Here is a 19,331-nt window from a genome sequence, read left to right on the forward strand (position 1 = left end):
GGGGCTGCAAAAGACCAAAGTGCTTCTGTTATTCTTCTGTTATAGCAAAATGTGCTATACTTTTACAACTGATACTGTGAAAAAAAACTAGTTGTTATGACTCAAAAAAGTTAGTACCCGGGCTGCCTTAAAATGTTAAATTAACTGAATTTAAAAAGATAAGTTGAGATAAATCTGTGATTATTCCAAAGAAATACAATTTTCTAGTCAAATAAACTTGACATCAAGTCCGTTGTACTAAAATCTTTAAGTTAACGAAACTTTTCATCACAATTCAGTTCTTGTGAAATGATCTAATTGAGGCAAAATGGTCTTTCAATTTCTTTTGACTTGAAATCCAAAATTAAAAACCTCTTCAACCATACGGAGGTCAAAGATCAAGTGATGCAAATGAAGAAGGGTTATGGAGAGGAGTATCAGAGCGGATTTATTGATCAGAGGTAAGAGAGCAAGTGTGTGTTGGGGAAAGAAGAAGAGGGCATCAGAAAAACGAAAAGCACAACGATATGGGACACAAAAAGACTGAGGAACCAGAGGATCGATGAAATTTGGGCCAAAAATGTTGAACTAATTTAGGCTTAAAGAAAACAAAACAAGGTTTAATCCAGGGCTAAGAATAATGGTCTAACTGAGGCTTTAAAAGCAGGCAATAAATAAATATGTCAATGTAAAAACTTTGAAAACTAAACCAATCCTTTAAAGATAATATATTATAGCCCTTTTCCACCTTTTCAAACAGTCCCCTGTGGTCTAAATGAAACATCTGTGCTGTGCTTTGGTCAAAATATAACATGACTCAAGCACCAGAGGAGGTTTGTGACCCTGTATAAACCAGCTCTCTCAGAACGCTCGGGTTTTCCCGTTAGACATCACTCCTTCACTAGCAAGAATAAAAATGGTGGACCTGTGCAAAAGTTTTTCTCTACGCTGGGGGTGGAGTCCATGGGAGGAGATATCATGGGAGAGGTAGGTATTTGTTTTTTAACCAGAATCCCACTGTGACATCACAAGGAGAGCCTAGTGCAAAGGTAACAGATAATATTAGAAAATGGAGTAAAAAATAAGAAACTATCCTCAACATCCAGTAATTTAATCCCGTCTGAAATTAAAATTCAGGAAACATTGTCAAACACCTGACTCATGCAGACTCTATATAAAGACTTTATAGTATCACAGTTTTCCCCCCTGTCCAACATAAGACTGTTTTCATGTTTCACCAGAGAGAACTGGCACTTTTTAAAGCTGCTCTGCCTCAGACGACCTCAGACTGCTTCGTCACAGCGACACGTAAAGAAGTTCTTCTCTTTGTTTCTGAAGTGAAGATATTTTTCAGTCTCCAGAGAAAGAGAGACTCGCCACCGGTCTCAGGGAGCTGGTGAGAGACAGGGTGCTTCGGGAGAAATCTCATGCGAAAAGTGGAGTCATGAAGTGGGGATAAGTCAATTTGGCAGGAAAAGTATTTTCAGAGCATCATATTTCTTGTGTCAGCACCAGCCATTGGATAATTATTATTATTATTTTTTTTTATTTACATTTTTATTCAGAGCGAAATTGAAACATGTTTTGCAGCTAATCAAACATGTTTGTGACAATGTTTAATTCCATGTGCAGATAAGCACAAATAACAGCAGTGCCCTCTGTTGCACTAGATGTCTCTGCGAGCGAGGAGGGTTCGACAGAGCTCTCCATTTTTAAGTTAATGAAACACTTTTCAAAGTTGGAAAACTTTTAATTAGTTGAGGTGACATAAGCACATAATATTGAGTTAACACAACATTTTCATAGACTTGAAGTAAAACTAACATTGAATTTTATGTTATCATAACTTTTTATTTTTACAATGTATTAACAAATCTCAAATAACTTAAGGGAGGGAAGCATTACCAAAAGTTTTTTTCACACATACAAAGAATTTGATTTCAGTTCTAAGTTGGCAAAAGATTAAAAAAGAGAACGATATAAACAAGGACAACAAAGCAGGTTCTGGATGTAGCCAATTTAGAGCGACACATTCCTTGTTAAATCCTTCATCCTTTTTTACATTTTCTCTTCACATGTTCGCAATAAAGATTTAAAATCGGTCAGTAGGTTGATGTAAAAATAATTAATAAAATAATATATTGTACGATGATATAGATAACCTAATCCTTTATTGATCCACAGAGGGGAAATTCAAGTGTTGCAGCAGTTTAAAAAAAACAAGAAGGAGAGCATGCATATAAGTGCAAATAAAATAAGAATGGATGGGAATAAAATATAAACACACATGCAATGTATTTACAACTTTTAACTAGTATAAAATACACTATACAAGCAAAAAAACAAAAAACTGTAGGCCTACAGGACATTTAAACCTGTTGTGAAGTACAAGTACATCAACATTTTCATTTTTGATTTGGTTTTGATTTGTTGTTATCTATGAGGAAAAGATAGCCTCTATGTGAGAAATACTTCCGGGTGTTAGGACTACAAAAATCACGTGACAACGGCATCATCCCTCCACCCATCAGCCCCCCACCCCCCCTTCCGCGCGAGCATCTCACAGATAACGGTGGTGTGCTCGTGCGCCTTTAAGAGCCGTATATCCTGCTGCCCTCTGCACTAAATCTCCATCTCTGCTGGCGAGGGGGGGGAGAGGAAAAACACACACACACAACAGAAATAAAGCCACTACAATGTCCTCCAGCTCTGCTTTCAACGACGAGAAGGGGGGCTCGTCCAGCGTCGGAGAGCCTGAATATGGTCACGACCCGGCGAGCGGAGGGATTTTCTCCTCCGACTACAAAAGGTACGGAGCTACCTGCCGCTTGACGCCGTTTTCATTTGTCATATAGACTAGGGGGGGGGGGGGCGATACAGGCTACTGGGCGAGCTAATGGCGGGGGAGGTGCACGACTATGTATGTGTTTCACTGCGTTTAAACATCTGAATGAATCCCAAAATCCCACTCAAACTCAACTTTGTTTGATAACAGGCCCCTGATCTGAAGCTGTTTTCTTCACTGTGGTGCTGAATCTCTCACCGTGATTTTGTCCTAGTGTCAAATAACAGCCGATTGATAGCGCTGTTCGTGAAATATACACGCATTCCCTTGCCCGTGTTCAAAGCAGAGAGGTGCTCGGTGTTCATATTGGCAGTGTTTATGTCATCTTTTTGTATTGGGACGTTTTAAAAGGCCTGTTGTCATAGATGGGGGATGCCAGGCCTCAGCTCTGCTTTTCAGCACCACCCCTGCTGGACAGCTCGCACAGCGACACCAGCTCACTGTGAGCATGCCAGCTTTACATCTATGTTTTATAATGAACTGAAACACGATTAACACCAGCCATGAGTTATAAAATACAAGTAAGACCGTATATTAGAGCTGCACGATATTGGAAAAATTTCCCATTGCCATATATTTTCTTTTTTTTGCTAAATATATTGCGATTTTAATAAGGGATATCAGTTGTGTTCTGTCTCTTTAGAAGTACACAGTATAGTCACTTGACAAGCATTATAATAATGGGTTTTTTTAACACATAAAAACAGTTTAAAGGGCTGATACTGATTGTTGTTGTTTGGGCTTTAAATGTCAGGAAAAAGGTTACAAAAAAAAGATTTATTTTTATTATCCAAACAACATATACAAGCAAAACAAGAGCCAGATTCTGATGTTTGGGAGTTTAAGTAGGCTATGCATTGGTTGACAGTGATTTTAATGAAAAATTCTTCTTGATTGGTACTTGTTTGATTGGTTATGTTCAGTAGCTATTTGATTTCACTTCAAAACAGATGTCAACCTATGTTTTCTACATGTGTCAGTTGGATAGCTATGCCAGCTAATGCTCCTTAATCAGTGCCTTAGTGCATGATTCAGTTATACTGTACGTCTCTGTGGGAAATTACATTACATTCATTATTGCCTCATTGAAAGTGTTTAACACATACACTTTCTCCCAAGGCAGACTTCTATATTTGTACATGTTTAATCTGAGGGGATCCTGTAGTTTCTTAATCTATGCCTACTTTTCCTTTCTCTTATGCTTAAACATACTTTGTCAATTGAGCTATCTCAGTTGAGAAACATTTATAACGGTATAACGTTATTGTTTGTGCCATTACTGTAGTCAAATTACAACTTTTAGATGAAACTATTAAAACAGCAGAGGCATCGAAAAGCTTCACTGTTACATACCATTATTCACCAGCAGGGGGAGCTCATTGTTCATGGATGGTAGATGGCATTTGTGTCTGTGATCTGTGACCTTTTACTCTGATGGAGGAGGGTTTATTGTCTTGTGTCTGTTTGCCATAAGTTACCCATAAGTTGTGAATTAATTTTGAGCACATCCTGCCATCATTAATTGATTTAGGCGTCAGCAGGGTGTGTCCCTTTCTACACTAGATCAGTGTTTGCAGAGGTTGATGTCTCCTCAGTGAAAGTAGATCAACTGGTTTATCTGTAAACATGACAATGAAAGCACTGGCTCGTCCTTCATGGTCATCTCCTTGGAAACACGGCAGATGTGAATTGTTGCTTCAGTCTACAAAACATGCTCAACTCTCTGTTTTTTCACTCTGGTGGTTTAAAAACGATCACGTTTAAAAATGTTCATTGTCAGGTCAGGTACGGACATTTCAGAATTTAAAAACCTCATTCATGGCCTGCACATTTTATTGAAGTACTTTGCAGAACATTTTGTTCTCAAGCCGTTTAATCAAATATTGAATAAGAATAATTGTATCTCATCATGTGGTTGAACATTCTGGCGGATGATTTTGAAGCTTTTTTGAGTTAAAGGGGAGCTAGTTCTTTTGTGAAAATGTTATCTAACATTAGCTTGATTTCAATATCACTTTTTACTCCATACATAGATTTCTATGTTGTTTTTGGTTTCTTTGAACCTTTAAACATAAATAAAGGTCAAAGGTAGCTTGAATATATTTGGAAAATCACTTTTGCTTAACCCTGATTTGTAACTATAAAGCAGCCTGCCATCATTTTAAGAGTTAAACATTAAAACCTCCTTTCTACAAAAGTTGAAGACAAAATTGACAAAAACTGAGCTAGCTAGTTACTATATAGCTTCTCAGTATTTATGCCAAGTAAGGCTAACGCTCCCACAGCTAGGTGTTTGTTCTGCCCTCTGAGTTTGCCTTTGCACCGTAAACAATAGGGCATGGAACAAGAGAGCCCAAGCCGAATCCCCTTCCAGAGAGGGGCGTGGTCAGACACAGTTCATTTGCATTTAAAGGTACAGACACATAAACAGCCTGTTCTGAGCAGGGCTGAGATAGAGGGGTTTATAGACATGATCAAATACAGGATCAGAGTTAATTTAGAACAAGAAACTTCACAGACATGTTTCGGGGAGCTTTGAGACTTGTGAGAATGTGACCTTTAACAAACAGAAATTAAAAAGCTATTCATCTTCTCATATGATCCACAACAAACCAGGGCTGTCATGAAACCAGAATTTAAACTTTGATACAATACTACCACGGTAAAGGAAATAGAGTAGGCGCTCAATATTGTAACTGTCTAGTTTTTAATTACTCAAAATGAATAAAGAAACATCAATATTTACCATTCTGTGAATCTGAAAGGACCACTGCTGCATTAAAATGATGGAAATTGTATCATGATTAATACACGTGGTATTGAAAAGTATCAAAGGATAAAAATGTTCTACAACCATGCAACAAACAAGCAACAAAACATTTTCCCCCAAAAATGTCAGGCTGTTGTCGTCACCTTGATGTTGTCAGGCAAACAGCGCACACTTTAGAAGTATAAGTGCATTTAGTCAAGAATGTTTCCTGAATAAGAGCCTCATAAAACTGCAAAATGTCATCACACTTTAATTTTTTACATAAAACACACTCGATATAACATAAGTGAACTTTAGGGCTGTTGGCATCTGACTTTGTTTCATCAGAAAAAGACAGGCTAGCTGTTTTTCCCCTGTTTACAGTCTTAATGCTAAGCTAACTTTACCACCGGCTGGATGTAGTGTTTCATTTAAGCAGCATCAATCTGCTCATTTACTGGCAGCAAAAAGCAAAAATGTGTTTTTTTTAAATGTCTCTAAAAAATTAATAAAAAAAATCACACACACATTAGCATTTTGGAAATCATTAAAGATACAGAGCTAAAGCTAAAAAGCGTATTTCCATTTTGATCCCAGTAGGGGAGGGAATGAATTTAAATTACCCAACTTTAAGACTTAGATACATACTTCAAGCAGTTGATTAATTCATGAGAGTCTCAGTATATTCCTCTTGAGATATATACTCAGTTAAGCTCTCTTTATTATGAGAATTTGATACCACAGCACTGTATCCAAAATCAGACATTTTGACAATAAAAAGGGGAAATGAACACAGATACTTTTTAAGTAACATTTGGCAGCATCAGTGCTTTGTTGTGAGAATAATTAGAGATTTACAAAAATTGGTTATTATTGAATTGTTTTAGATAATGACTATATTTCTGGGGATTTTTTAAAGTAGATCTCATTCAAAAACATTGAGAACTCAAGAGATCAAAGGCTCCAATCTGTTCAATGATCATCTTGCTGTTTTATATCCAACATTGCTTTAATTTAATGCCATGATCGTTAAGAATGCTGAAGCCCTGGGCTGTGTAGCTTGTTGACAAGACAGGTTAAAAATCCAATTAGTCTTTGGTTAATTTCAACACCTGACTGAGCTGTTAAAGATCACACGAAGAGCATATGTGAGTTGTGCTTCAAGGCAGTTATTTTGGTTTCAGCCAAAAAGAAAAGAGTGGGAGAGAGAGAGAGCGAGAGAAAAAGAGACAGAGAGAGAGAGAGAGAGAGAAAGAGAGAGAGAGTTGTCCTGATCACGACTCTGCCAAGAAAGCTGAGTCACGAAAGACCAGAAATGAAAAATAAGGAGTATTAAAAATGAATAGGACTGGGGACATTTTTCACCTAATAAGCAGGAGGTGTTAGTGATATGTAAAAGCATCTGTCTGGTACGGGGAAGGGTTTGTTAGGTGGGGAGACAGATAAAGAAAGCTGTGAAAGAGCGAGAGTAAAGGTGAATGAGGTAAGCGAGACTTCTAGCTGCTGGAGGCGGAGGCAGAGATGACAAGCATGAAGCGGGGGGGGGGGGGGGGGGGTGATGATTACGTGGCCAAAGATGGGAGAGGCTGTGTCATCGTTGGAGAGCTGGGATACATGGATGTGTGTAGTACAGGGAGGCAAAGAGAGAGAAAGAGAGAGCGAGAGAGAGAGGGAGGAGTCGCGAGAGGAGAGGAGGCTTTATGGCGAATAAAACTCCACGCCCCTCTCTGTCGAGCATCCATTTACTGAGCAGCTGATGCCTGCTGCCTCACTGGATGCGTACAGACTCAGCAGTAAGAAGAAAACCTATGGTGTACTGGGTCTCGTGTGGATTTGGACAGAGTATACAAAGAGTATATCATTCTTGTCACCGTGGAGAAGACTATTTGGAAGACACTGGAGCATTTCTGAAGAGGTTTGTTGCATCATTTCAGCAAAAATGATCCACATTGGATGTATTTAACCTCAAAGGAGTATTTATACCTGAGGCGCCTCTCTGCTCTGGGAAATCTAAAGAATTGATCCAGCTAATTAAGACAAAGGATCAGTTTAAGAAAAGTGCTGTTTTTGCACTTAATCCACCAGGGATTCTACAGGTTTTTCCCATAAGCCAAGTTGCAAGCATGACCACCATGCAGAGGCTGCTGCAGCTGCCGGTCAACGCAGTGAACATTGTGAAGACGGTGCAGAGTCAGGTCCAGGGCCAGGAGGAGGACAAGAGCCCCGTGCTGACCCCTGACAACGCACAGCATTCCTGGTACAGCGCCCTGCAACCTGACGAGCTGCGACACCTCCGATCTGGAGGTTCAGGTGGTGGAGGAGGAGGGGGAGACCACGAGGAACGAGCACCACTGGAAGACGGTAGTGGAGGTGGCAGTTTCCAGAGTCAACCTTTGCGGTAGGATTCTCCAAGAGGATGCATACATGTTCACAGGGCATTTAGCTGCTTCCTTTCCAGGGCAGATTACGTCCAATGCAACTGGATGGAAGCTTAAACTATTAGGAAAGTAGAACTATTAGGAAAGTAGAAAATGTCATTGGGTTGAAATCGGTCATTTCCAAGTACAATGAGACAATAAGACAAACTATATCTTCAATTACATTTCTTTTTATTTTACGGATTTTATTTTCTCCATTATATGAACACAATAGATGTTTTGCCTTGCTTCGGTTGAACTGCCTACTACACTTATTGAGATACAGAACATATGACCAGGTTTGGCTTATGGGAAATGCTTCACTATTAAGGGACAAAAGCCGAAAAAGATAGTTTGAATACCTAGAGATGCACAACAACACTGGTTGAACATGGGCATCTGACCTGTTGACAGACGCTGACCCATCGGCAAGTAATGCGGCATGCACAGATGTCAGTAGCCGATGTGTGTCTGTTGTGTCACATCAGATAAAAGCTTGCAAGCAGCTACAGTAGTATACCTAACTGCTTATTCAGAGACACAATAAGTCACCTGTTGGACAAACTCAAATGAAAGACAGTTATGTTGGCAGTGAGAGAGTGTTGTCATTGCTGCAATTAATACTTATTTTCATTACGCTATTGATTAGTCTGCAGATTGTTCACTTGATTGTTCAAGTTGGTTTGGTGTGTGAAGGATAACAAAATACTGAAAATGTGAGTTTCACAGCATCCAAAGCCCTTTTTTTTAAGTAGTTTGTAAAAACTAATTGTAAAAAACACTCAGTGTATAACTGTATTAAACAGAAACTGAATAGAATAGAATAGAATAGATTTATTTGTCATTGTACAAGTACACCTATTCAATGGCTGATTCTTGTTTTTTTACCTTTAACTGCTGGCAATATGTAAGATGGAAGTAAGGGTATACATTGCATTATATTTAAGGATCGCTAGTCAAAAAATATGGTAACTACTGTCATTAGTCCTCACAGTGCCCTGAAAAGTCTTAATAGACTTTACCCACACTAGATCATCTTTTCATGGAAATACAACATCCATATATCTTCATAGCTTTGCTGCAACGTGGCTGTTCAATTATCAAATGTACATACTGTTCAGTAAATCAGACTCATGTTATCATTCAAAGTCCATGGGAGCCGTTGTGCTCTTTAGTTAATTGGACTGAAAAAAAAAACAGCCAATGATGAACATCAAAAGTGGTGCTCTTCAGAATCACATTAGCTCAGAGAGATCAAAAATAACACTTCTCGACTTTATTGACTCATAAATATAGACAAGAATATGCTTTTATGTTTACTGGATGAGGGTTTTACTGAAGTACACTCGTGGTTGGTTTATGCAAGCACATTTTTCATCTGTCACCAAGAAAAACAAGAAACTTCTAAAGTCTCTTCCAAAAGAGTCAGCTTATGTAAAACAGCCTTACCAGCTGCTTATGAATGCAAGCTTTTCTGTGATTCATGCAAATACATTTCCATATCTACTCCTTCTAATGTTTTTGCAGTCTCTCTTCTTAGTGGACAAAAACGACATTGCGTCTTGTATCACTGAACACTGGACTTCTTCCGCAAAGAGTTTCCAGCTGGAGAGTCCTCCAGATCTCCTGGCCGGGTTTGGTGCCAGGTAACCTGACCACCGGTGTTCTCTGTTGTACCAGCGCAGGTTAAATAATTCAAAGCTGTTTGTAAATTCAGCTGTTGTTCGTCATGAGGACGGGACAAAATCCAGGGAAATAAGAGAACCAGTGTTGGGGTAAAATTACTGCGAGACCTTTGGGCAGGAGCAGTGAAGTGTGAACCCAGTCAGAGGGTCGTCTTTTTCCTGCATGTGCTCAAGACAAAGCTTTATTTCAAAGATAATTCACTGAGGTGGCATTTATAGATGGCATTTATTTATAAAAAAATATATCATAGTTGAGAAGGGAAACTGAAGTACCTCGAGCAGTTAGCTTTTGTTAAAAAAAACGCCTTGAGTATTTTAACATGCATGTTTGAAAGCAGAAAATACCCTCTAATCAGATACAGTTTTAAACATGATCATGAATGAAAGAGTAACATGAGTTTTGATACATGAGTAAAAGAAAAATGGGTTATTCATTGTCTTGGTCTTCGCCATCAAGTTAACTTCCATCAAATTTCATGTAAAAAAAAAAAGTGTTATAGTTAGTTTTTTATTCTACTGACAATTGGGTCTGTAAGACATCATCTCCTTGGCGTAGGTCAAACCATGTTTGTGCATGTTCGTCTGTGGTCGCAAATTGAGGATCAGTTTTACACGTTGACAGGTCTCATGTTTGGTCACTGCCTCAGCAAACGTAATCAATGTTTTCAGGGCCCGTTTTAATTAGATCTTCAAAAACCTATTTGTCATCAAACAGGCTACACAAATCCCTGTCACTTTATTAATTAGTGAAGCCGATGAAGGCGGTAAATAGACACGTGCCGCAAAACTAATTAAGTCTTCGGTTGATATGTGTCTCCTCTCTACCATTACACTTTGTCACTTTGACAGTGTGAAGTAAATTTTGAAATTGACCTGTCTATCATGGTTTCAGTCGTGATATGTTGTGTTTCTTTGAGTTTTCTGTTCATAACAGCCAAAGAAATGATGTGAGTTGCTTTCAGCTGCAAGGAGTGGAAGTGAGAGTGAGACACAGTATGAACAAGGTCAGAGCAACATCATGTAGCAGCAGCGTTGGGTCAATGACATCGTACTTTTAACGGAAAATTGTTAGATTCTGCCCGGTATGATTCCCTAATATTGGTGCAAAGTAGCATGTCTTGAAAGAAGCTTAAACATCAAAGGTTATACGTAAGACTAGTTTGTAATTTCTCTACAACTTTGTTTGGATTGTCACGAAATGGATACAGACATTTATGGTGCCCTGAAGATGAAGTCTAATGTAATTGGTAATCCCCCTGACTTCTCCCCGAGCAGTGCTATAAAGTTGACATTTTTGGTATCAAGGGTGAAATCTCCACATCTTTTTGATGCGGTGTTCATGATCCCCTCAGAATGATCTGCATCACGTGTTGGTAAATCCAACAGTTTTCATTTAGTCAACTACTTTGGTTTTATGCATAGACTGTATGAAACATTGACGTAGCCTCAGCGACATCACACATTGGTTTCTGATGGGCGTTATGAAGGCGGTCGCCATGTTTGAAATAAAATCTCAAGCTAACTTTCAAGGCAAAGAAGTGGAGTCAATTTAGCGTCGGCGGTAGACTAGTTGTACAAACATGGGGAAAAGAATATATAAACGGGGAGATTTTTTAATACTAGTTGCTCTTTTTCTGTGTTTAAAGTTTGACCTTTGCTTTCATATCATGTCTTCAAATGTTGTAAGAAGAGAGACACTTCAGGTTTGACATCAAACGCAGGCGGTGGAGGAGTTTTGAGACTGTCATAAAGAGACTAGTTGATTGAAATGTGTTCACAATTTTGGAGTCATGGCCAGAGGCCGCAACCCATCATCACAATTTCACAGGGAGAAATGAACCAGTGGGACCTTCATTTTCTGCTGGAAATCAGCATCAGTGTTACTCATCCTCATCGCTGGGCCTTCATTGCTCTGGGCAAGTTATCTTTACATTTTTCACAGATTTACTTTTTAATTTGTTTTGGGATATGACCACTATAATATGCATCCAAGAAACCCGAGTCAGTTCACTGCCTGCCTCCCAAAATAATCAGGAGCAGCATTTTATAGATACTGTCTTTAATTTGACACTCTTTGATGAATTAAGGTTTTGAAGTGTGTGACAGAGTGAACTGTATTACTCATGCAATCTAATTATTAACACTTTAATGCTTGTTGGAGACGAAAGAGGACACATTGGTTAGCACACAGGACAACTTGCTTGCACACACACTCACGCACGGCCACACACAAACATGCTTCTTTAGTCGTGATAAATCAGCTGGGGTCTGCAACGGCCTCCTCATAGACTGCAAGGCCTCCATTCCCTGCTGTCACACCACAAACACAGATTGAATATCTGTACCCCTTCATCAGTCTCCCACTCAGGCACATGAATAAATAAAATGTCTAACTCGAGTTGGATCATCTAGTTTGGAAATGGATTTTATGGAAGTATTTTGGTATTCCTTGTATGTGATATAAAGAGCACAAGAAAGTTAAAACAAAAACAAAGGATGAAAAGACTGTAATCAGAGTGGTTAATTTAGTGAAGTATTCACAAATCAATCCTAATATCAATAGTCAGAGAAAATGTTAAATCTGCACACTCTTCTTATGTAAGATATCTACTGAATTAAATTATAAAAGTTCCACCTTCTATTGATTCCAGTCCAGAATGATCTGTATTTATTTTTTTTAATCAAAGGATGTAGGCGGTTTTAAGGCACCTGACTGTTTTGGATGCCCCTCGGTTTGCCAGATATGAGACCAGTTATCATCGCAAACCAACAGGTGTTGCAGCGATGGCAGAAGGCAAGCAAAGATAACTGATTGTACACGACCTAAAAAGCCTTGGCATTTTTCCAATGAACTCCAAGATCAGAAACGTGGTAAAACTAGGATAGATATTGGAGATGCTTTTGAAAAATATTGAGAGGTTAGTTTCAAGACCGATGCCGAGCTGGCTAAACACTGAAGCTTTCCGTGACCGTGGCATGACAACCAGCGGTCGCATCGACTCTGGGGAGATGGGAGCGAAGGGGAGACAGCTCTATCTAATGTTTTGAATTTGGACTGCAGTACCAAATTTAAACACTAAGTACCAGAGTTACTTATCACTCCTTTAATGTGTTTTGCTGATAGAAAATGTTTTTTTAATCTGCCTCTGGATTAAAATCAGCCTACAAGCATGCATTTTAAAGCGCTGATGAGTCTGACACTGATGATATGTCTGACAACCAAAATCTACACAAATAAAATGACTTCATAAAAAGGATGATTTCAAGAAAGGTAAACATGATATGGATATTCAAATGTGGCCAAAAAACAACAAGCAAATTAAACTTTTTTTTATGCACATTTGGTTAAGAGGAGGTAAAAAAAGAAGAAAATCAAGACAAACCCTCTCGATGCCTCATGGCTTCAGTCTAACACTTAAAATGATATGGGACGTTTTGCAATATCCAGCTTATCAGGTCGACTTGATCCGATGACCAATATTTTTTTAAACTGTTGCACCACTTTAGTTGTATAACAGACAAACGTGGTGCATGGATTACATGATGTCCACCGTGTAAATCCTGTTACTGAACGCCAGTGAGAGAGGCATGGATCAGGAGCAGACCTCTGTGTGTCTGCAGCTTAGCTCCACACACCTTCAGTCCCCTGTAGAAAAACTGTCAGATGTTACACATGCTCTGCACGAAGACAGGAAATCACTTAACACATTTTTATTGCATCCTGTGTTGCCCTGGAAACAAGTCAGAGGAGAAATCAGCAGCTTTGCAGTTATTTAATCACCCCGCCCACTTCCGACCAAACCCTCCCTTAATTCCCTTAAACCCACACCTTTAATGACGAGACGTTTAATATCTTTGCATGTGTTATTCCCTCCCTCTGTCTGTTAGTTTTGAGTTTAGACAAACTGTCACTATCAAGGACACCTCATAGGAACGATTAACGTTCATAACGTTATCACGTAGTGAAGTAGTTTTGTCGAACCATTATAGCAATTGACTTGTTGATACTAAAAGTATGACAAAATGATGACACTGTATGTTTTTGTGCTTTCATTTCTTCAACACTTACATAATATATAATATATAATAGACCTACTCTTTTTGTCAAGTGTCTCGAGATAATAAGCTATAAAAATAAAGAAGAAGAGGAAGATTTACTTTATTGATCCCCGCATGGGGAAATTCTGTTTTACACTCTGTCAATAGTCATGCACACAAAAGCTGAAATATACACATGCACAAAAAGGAAATGGACTAATTGAGAGATGTCAGAGTGACGGAGCTGCCCGCAGCGGGCGGTCCTGAGCTGGTGGTGGGTGGGAGGTTTGGTGCCTTGTTCAAGGGCACCTTGTCAGTGCTCAGGAAGTGATCTGGCACCTCTCTAGCTACCAGACCAACTTCCAGATTTTGGTCCGCACTGGGATTGGAACCGGCGACCTTCCGGTTCCCAACCCAAGTCCCTACAGACTTAGTTACTGCCGCCCCGATTAAAGATCGATTGATTAATTGACGTGTCGCTTTCATATGGATGTTGATTTACGTCCATTGTCTCTCTTAAACAAAACCCAAAAATTTAAAGTTTGCCCATATTTGCACATGGGCATGTTATATGCATCACCACAATGTATGGATGATTGTTAATATCTCAAAGGTTAATTAAGTACAACTTTAATTTTCTCCAAATAAACATACTACTTAATAAGCATTTCTTTGATTTCTGCCGACAGAGTACGTTCAGTTTATATAAATGAAGGGCTTGGTTGTTGATTTAACTTAAAGGTTAACCAAAAGTTGTAATGAGCGATAAGAAAAAACAAGATAGTCCTGCAGGTTTAGATGTCTTGAACAAGATTCAAACCGTAAAGGAAATGTAAAGGCAATTTGAAGTAATTATTGTAGTATTTGGCATAAGAGATCTCAAAACAGTTTAAATGTTTGTTAGAAGTTGCCGTTGATCAGGCTTTTAACCTTCAGTTAGCTGGCGTCTTTATCTTGGCAGCTGAAGCAGTGATCCTGTCTGCACTGCTCTGCTGCCTCTGACTAACCGTTGCAGGTTTTGGTTGAGCCTGCCGTTGTTGTTTATGTGTGTTTATATTGCAGCAGGGTGGGGATGTCAGCTTGGATGATCCACACACATGGATCCTGCTTCTCATGGGTGAAGTCGCTGGTTGTAGTCCCAATATCTTTAAAAAGGAGGACAAGCTAAAGTGGCTGCACAGTGACATGTTTGCGTCTCTTGAATGTTGATTTATTTTGAAAAGCTGGTTATAATTTAACGTTAACTATGTTTTAAATATGATCTAAAACCCTACCAACATGGTCATTAAACGTATTCTCGTCTGTTTCGCCCGTTCATCTTGACTACGGTCTAGTCAGAGTTCATTCGGGGGGAGCAGAGAGAACTCCCATAAATCTTTCCACCAGCCTCAACATATTTTTGTTATTGTTTTGATTGAGAGCCCACTGGCGGCGGAATTTACATACTTTTAAATGGTTCAGGGTGGTAATTTATAACTAGAATAGCATCTGATTAAAACACGGAATTATCTGTTTTACCTAATCTGATATATTGGTTGAACATCGGTATCAGAAATCCGCTCTGTTGACAAACATCGTCCCATTTGGGATTAAAGTGACATTCACAGATGTTGGTTGTCGACTTTTATCTATTGCTCACATCAGCTTCATGCTGGAGAGTTAGCATACCTATCTCCTGATTCAGAGAAGAGGGTTTATTATTTGACAGAAGTCTCCCGTTCTGATTTGTTGAAATCTCAAAAATGTTGGCAGTGTGGGAGTCTTACACCGTCTCTACTCTGAGAAAGATCAGCGGCATGCAGCGAGGAAGACAAGTTCATATTTCAAGAGGAGGGACAGTTTAAATCAGGGGTTACCAAACTTTTCAGCTTGCGACCTCCAAAAAATAAGAATGCAAGAGACTGGGGACCCCCAATGTCCCCTGAGGGTGGTTAAGACATATAACATAAGGCGTAACTAATAAACACTGGATACACAAAAGAACAACAGAGAAGAAGCTGATTTACAGTTCTAATGTGTCACATCGTCCACAGACTTCCTCTGATGGAGGCATGTTGTTTACTCTATCCTGCTAAAAGAAGAAGATCATGTCTCGTGGATGTCAACATGTTTTAGGGATTATGTCACTTTCACATTATCGCGCTTTATGAGCTGCAGTTTCAAAGGTTTCCATATTTTTCAAGCCGAAGTTCCCACTTCAAAGAGAATAATTTTTGGGTCACACTTGCAGAATTGAATACATTTTGAGCCTTGAATGGAAAATTGTCAAACTGGTCTGTATTTTTTGTTTGAAGTCTGTGTAATAAGAGTTGTTATGGTGTTTACAATACTGCGAAGAAAAAAAAAAAAGAGTGGCATGCCGTGAGCTAATTTGAGCTCTTTCCTCCCTCAGACACGACGACTTGAAGGAGATGCTGGACAGCAACAAAGACTCCCTGAAGCTGGAGGCAATGAAGCGGATTGTAGCTGTGAGTATGAATTATGGTTGACTTTGGGATTTCACTGATCAGCAGGTGCAGCTGCTAGTTGAACGAACAACACAACATGAAGCATCTGAAGATTCAAAACTTGTTCTTTAAACTGAGTTTTAGTCAAAAAAAAAAAAAAATGCCTTCATGGGTGATCATACAAACTAAAACTGTAGTGAAGTTAGGATCCTGAAAGTGAAACACACAAGCTGCACAGTCAGCTGTTAAATATTCATAATCTGTGTGGGAGTCTTCCTTCTGAAGCTCCACGCCCAGCTCCTCATTCATCTTCCCTGCAGGGCCGAGACGATAAAAGTGAAGGAAAAGGAACGAAATGAGAAAACACAAGATAAAACAGAAGTTGAAGCTTTGGCTGCAAATGATTCACACTCTTTAAAATGTCACCTTGAGTTCTCAATGCTATTACCTTCTCTTCTCGTGCGTGTATGTGTGTTTCCTGCAGATGATTGCCCGGGGTAAAAATGCATCAGATCTCTTCCCTGCTGTGGTGAAAAATGTGGCGTGTAAGAACATTGAGGTTTGTAATGAACTCCAGTGTCATGTTTCTTCTTCTATCATTTCTCTAGAGCTAGCTTGTATGAGGCAAACAAAAAGTTGCTGCCTGCATTAAAAGCTTTTAAATATTTCAGTTTTTGTTTTGCTTGCATATAATTAATGCAGCCCCAAAGCCCCAAAGGATCATGCTTTATATCACCTAAACAAAATTCCAAATTTCCTTTCCTCTTTTTGAGCTTTCAATCCCGCTGCTTCATCTCTTTTCTCATCTTTTCTTTTCTCAGTGAAAATAATTGAACTATTCTACATAACTTTTTTTAATCCATCTGTGTTTCTCCTCTTGCAGGTGAAGAAGCTGGTCTACGTTTACCTGGTGCGTTATGCCGAGGAGCAGCAGGATCTGGCTCTGCTGTCCATTTCAACATTTCAGCGAGGGTTGAAGGTACAGCCGCTTTTATACGACACTATTCAGGCAGATTTTCTACTTCAAAATGTGGATGAATCTCGAGAAAGGTATACTAGACATCATTAGCAGCTTGTTATCTTAAGTGGTCCACCACTTTGTTTTCATGGGACTGACTGCCACTATCTGTTCAAACAGTTATTGTTCCCATTGCTGTCATTGTGAGGCCATTAGCATGCTAACATTAGCATGTATATTCTGCACAAACCTAGTCGATCCTGGCAGAAATGTAACTTACAAAGTTATCTTTCTGTATTTTCTGCAGGATCCAAACCAGCTGATCAGAGCCAGCGCTCTGCGAGTTCTCTCCAGCATCAGAGTGACGATCATCGTGCCCATCATGATGTTGGCCATCAAAGAGGCGGCCTCCGATATGTCCCCATACGTCAGAAAGACAGCTGCTCACGCCATCCCTAAACTGTACAGGTAACGCATCGAGACTTTCTCAGCACTCAGGATCCAATTAGAAAAAAAAAATATATCTTACTTCACTTATTTTGTGTGTAAAGACAGAACTCCAGTCAATCACAGAGCTGACATATAGAGACAGACATCCAGCTACACTCACATTCACACCTACGGGCAATTTAGAATAGCCAGTCACACTAACGAGCATATCTTTGGACTGGTGGGGGGGAACCCATGCACGGGGAGAACATGCAATTGCAAGATTCAAACCAGGAACTCCTCGCTGTGAGGCAAAAGCGGTAACAACTGCTCCACCGTGCAGCCTTCTTATCCACTTCAGTATCAGTAAAAAATAATTTGACTTCTAGTTAAGCGATAGAAATGTTGCCATTGAGCATTCTATAACATTGATACCAGAAACTAAAATAATACATTCATTATAAAAAGAGAGTCCTGATCCAAAGTTTGAGAACCACTCTGCTAAGATCAAATATTATTCTGACTTGTTGTTGTTTTTTGGCGGTGGGAGGTTCATCCTGCAGAAATCATTTTCTGCTCTGGCTGGAGGGAAGAAAATCAATTTGTTTTATATTTGATCCTATAATGTTACTAAGTCGTTCTTCCTTAAACGTTTCTTGTTTTATACACATAAAATATTTTGTTCACCTCTGCTCTCAGTTTGGATCCAGAACAGAAGGACCAGCTGATTGAAGTCATAGAGAAACTCCTCGCTGACAAAACCACGGTGAGTATTTGCACTGCTGATTAAACATTTCTCCACAGGACTTTTTCTTCCCAACAAAGGCAAATACAAGTCTGGAAAAACACAGAATTCACAAAATAATAAGAACCAGCTTCTGTTCACATAACCTGATTTGAATTCCACGCCTCAGTTGACTCAAACTGTATCAGTTGTTTAACCAATCTTCCTCTGGTTGTAGTTTTTGCATAAAATGATGAAATATTCCTAAAATAACAGGCTGTAGAATTTAATCTACAAATTGAGGTTTCTTGTTGAACTCAAGGTATGATTTCAGCACACAGGCACAGGGTCAGTAATCCTGAGTGACATCATGTGCTCTCTTGACAAAACGTATCTCAGAAAATGATCCTAATATAACCACCAGTTGTGTTTGTAACTGTGCTGCAGCTGGTGGCAGGAAGCGTTGTCATGGCTTTTGAGGAGGTTTGTCCGGAGCGCATCGACCTGATCCACAAGAACTACAGGAAGTTGTGTAACCTCCTGATTGACGTGGAGGAGTGGGGGCAGGTCGTCATCATCAACATGCTGACCCGCTACGCCAGGACCCAGTTCTTAAACCCAAACATGAATGTGAGTAAGAAACAGAAACAAAATGAAAAGCCCGGCTTTTAATTAGGACAGGCCTCAATACCAGACCGGCCTTTACATTTTTTTTAATTTTTTTTAATTTGTGAACAGCAAAGATGGGAAAGACTACAAAATTGTAAATTTACACCAGAAAAAAATATGTTGAAAAAATGAAGTTATTGATAAAAAAAAAGTTCAATTACAAATCACCAATTAGTTCTTGATTTGTAAGACAGCCCAGCTCTGCTAACCTGCTTCACTGTGGGAGGAAAGAGAGCGAGATAGAGAGAGACCCCTGATAATATAATCACTAACGGGTGCTGTGCTGTCATGTGGAGCTGGGTGAACATCAGATTCTCTTCAGTTGTTTAAAGACAGACAAACAGACATGTTTTGGGGAGCTCTGAGACTTATTTAAACATGTTGAAAAAGA

General features: G+C 39.3%; 1 protein-coding gene across 7 annotated transcripts in view; it reads left to right on the plus strand.

The window, feature by feature from the left end:
* Window positions 1–2,544: 2,544 nt before the first annotated feature.
* LOC110005077 (adaptor related protein complex 3 subunit beta 2) overlaps window positions 2,545–19,331 on the plus strand; it is a 42,416-nt gene continuing 25,629 nt past the window's right edge. For 3 of the 7 annotated variants that reach the window (XM_020660536.3, XM_020660532.3, XM_020660542.3), the window contains exons 1-7: window positions 7,184–7,971; window positions 16,106–16,181; window positions 16,645–16,719; window positions 17,044–17,139; window positions 17,426–17,586; window positions 18,247–18,313; window positions 18,719–18,901. In XM_020660536.3, the coding sequence (XP_020516192.1) occupies window positions 7,697–7,971; window positions 16,106–16,181; window positions 16,645–16,719; window positions 17,044–17,139; window positions 17,426–17,586; window positions 18,247–18,313; window positions 18,719–18,901 (933 nt within the window). In that variant the 5' untranslated portion in view covers window positions 7,184–7,696. Of the gene's footprint in view, window positions 2,789–7,182; window positions 7,972–16,105; window positions 16,182–16,644; window positions 16,720–17,043; window positions 17,140–17,425; window positions 17,587–18,246; window positions 18,314–18,718; window positions 18,902–19,331 lie in introns of those variants that run through there. The other 4 variants (XM_020660551.2, XM_020660560.2, XM_065956972.1 and 1 more) reach the window with 3 other exon arrangements.

This window comes from Labrus bergylta, chromosome 7 (genome assembly GCF_963930695.1).
Source record: "Labrus bergylta chromosome 7, fLabBer1.1, whole genome shotgun sequence".
Classification (NCBI taxonomy): domain Eukaryota; kingdom Metazoa; phylum Chordata; class Actinopteri; order Labriformes; family Labridae; genus Labrus; species Labrus bergylta.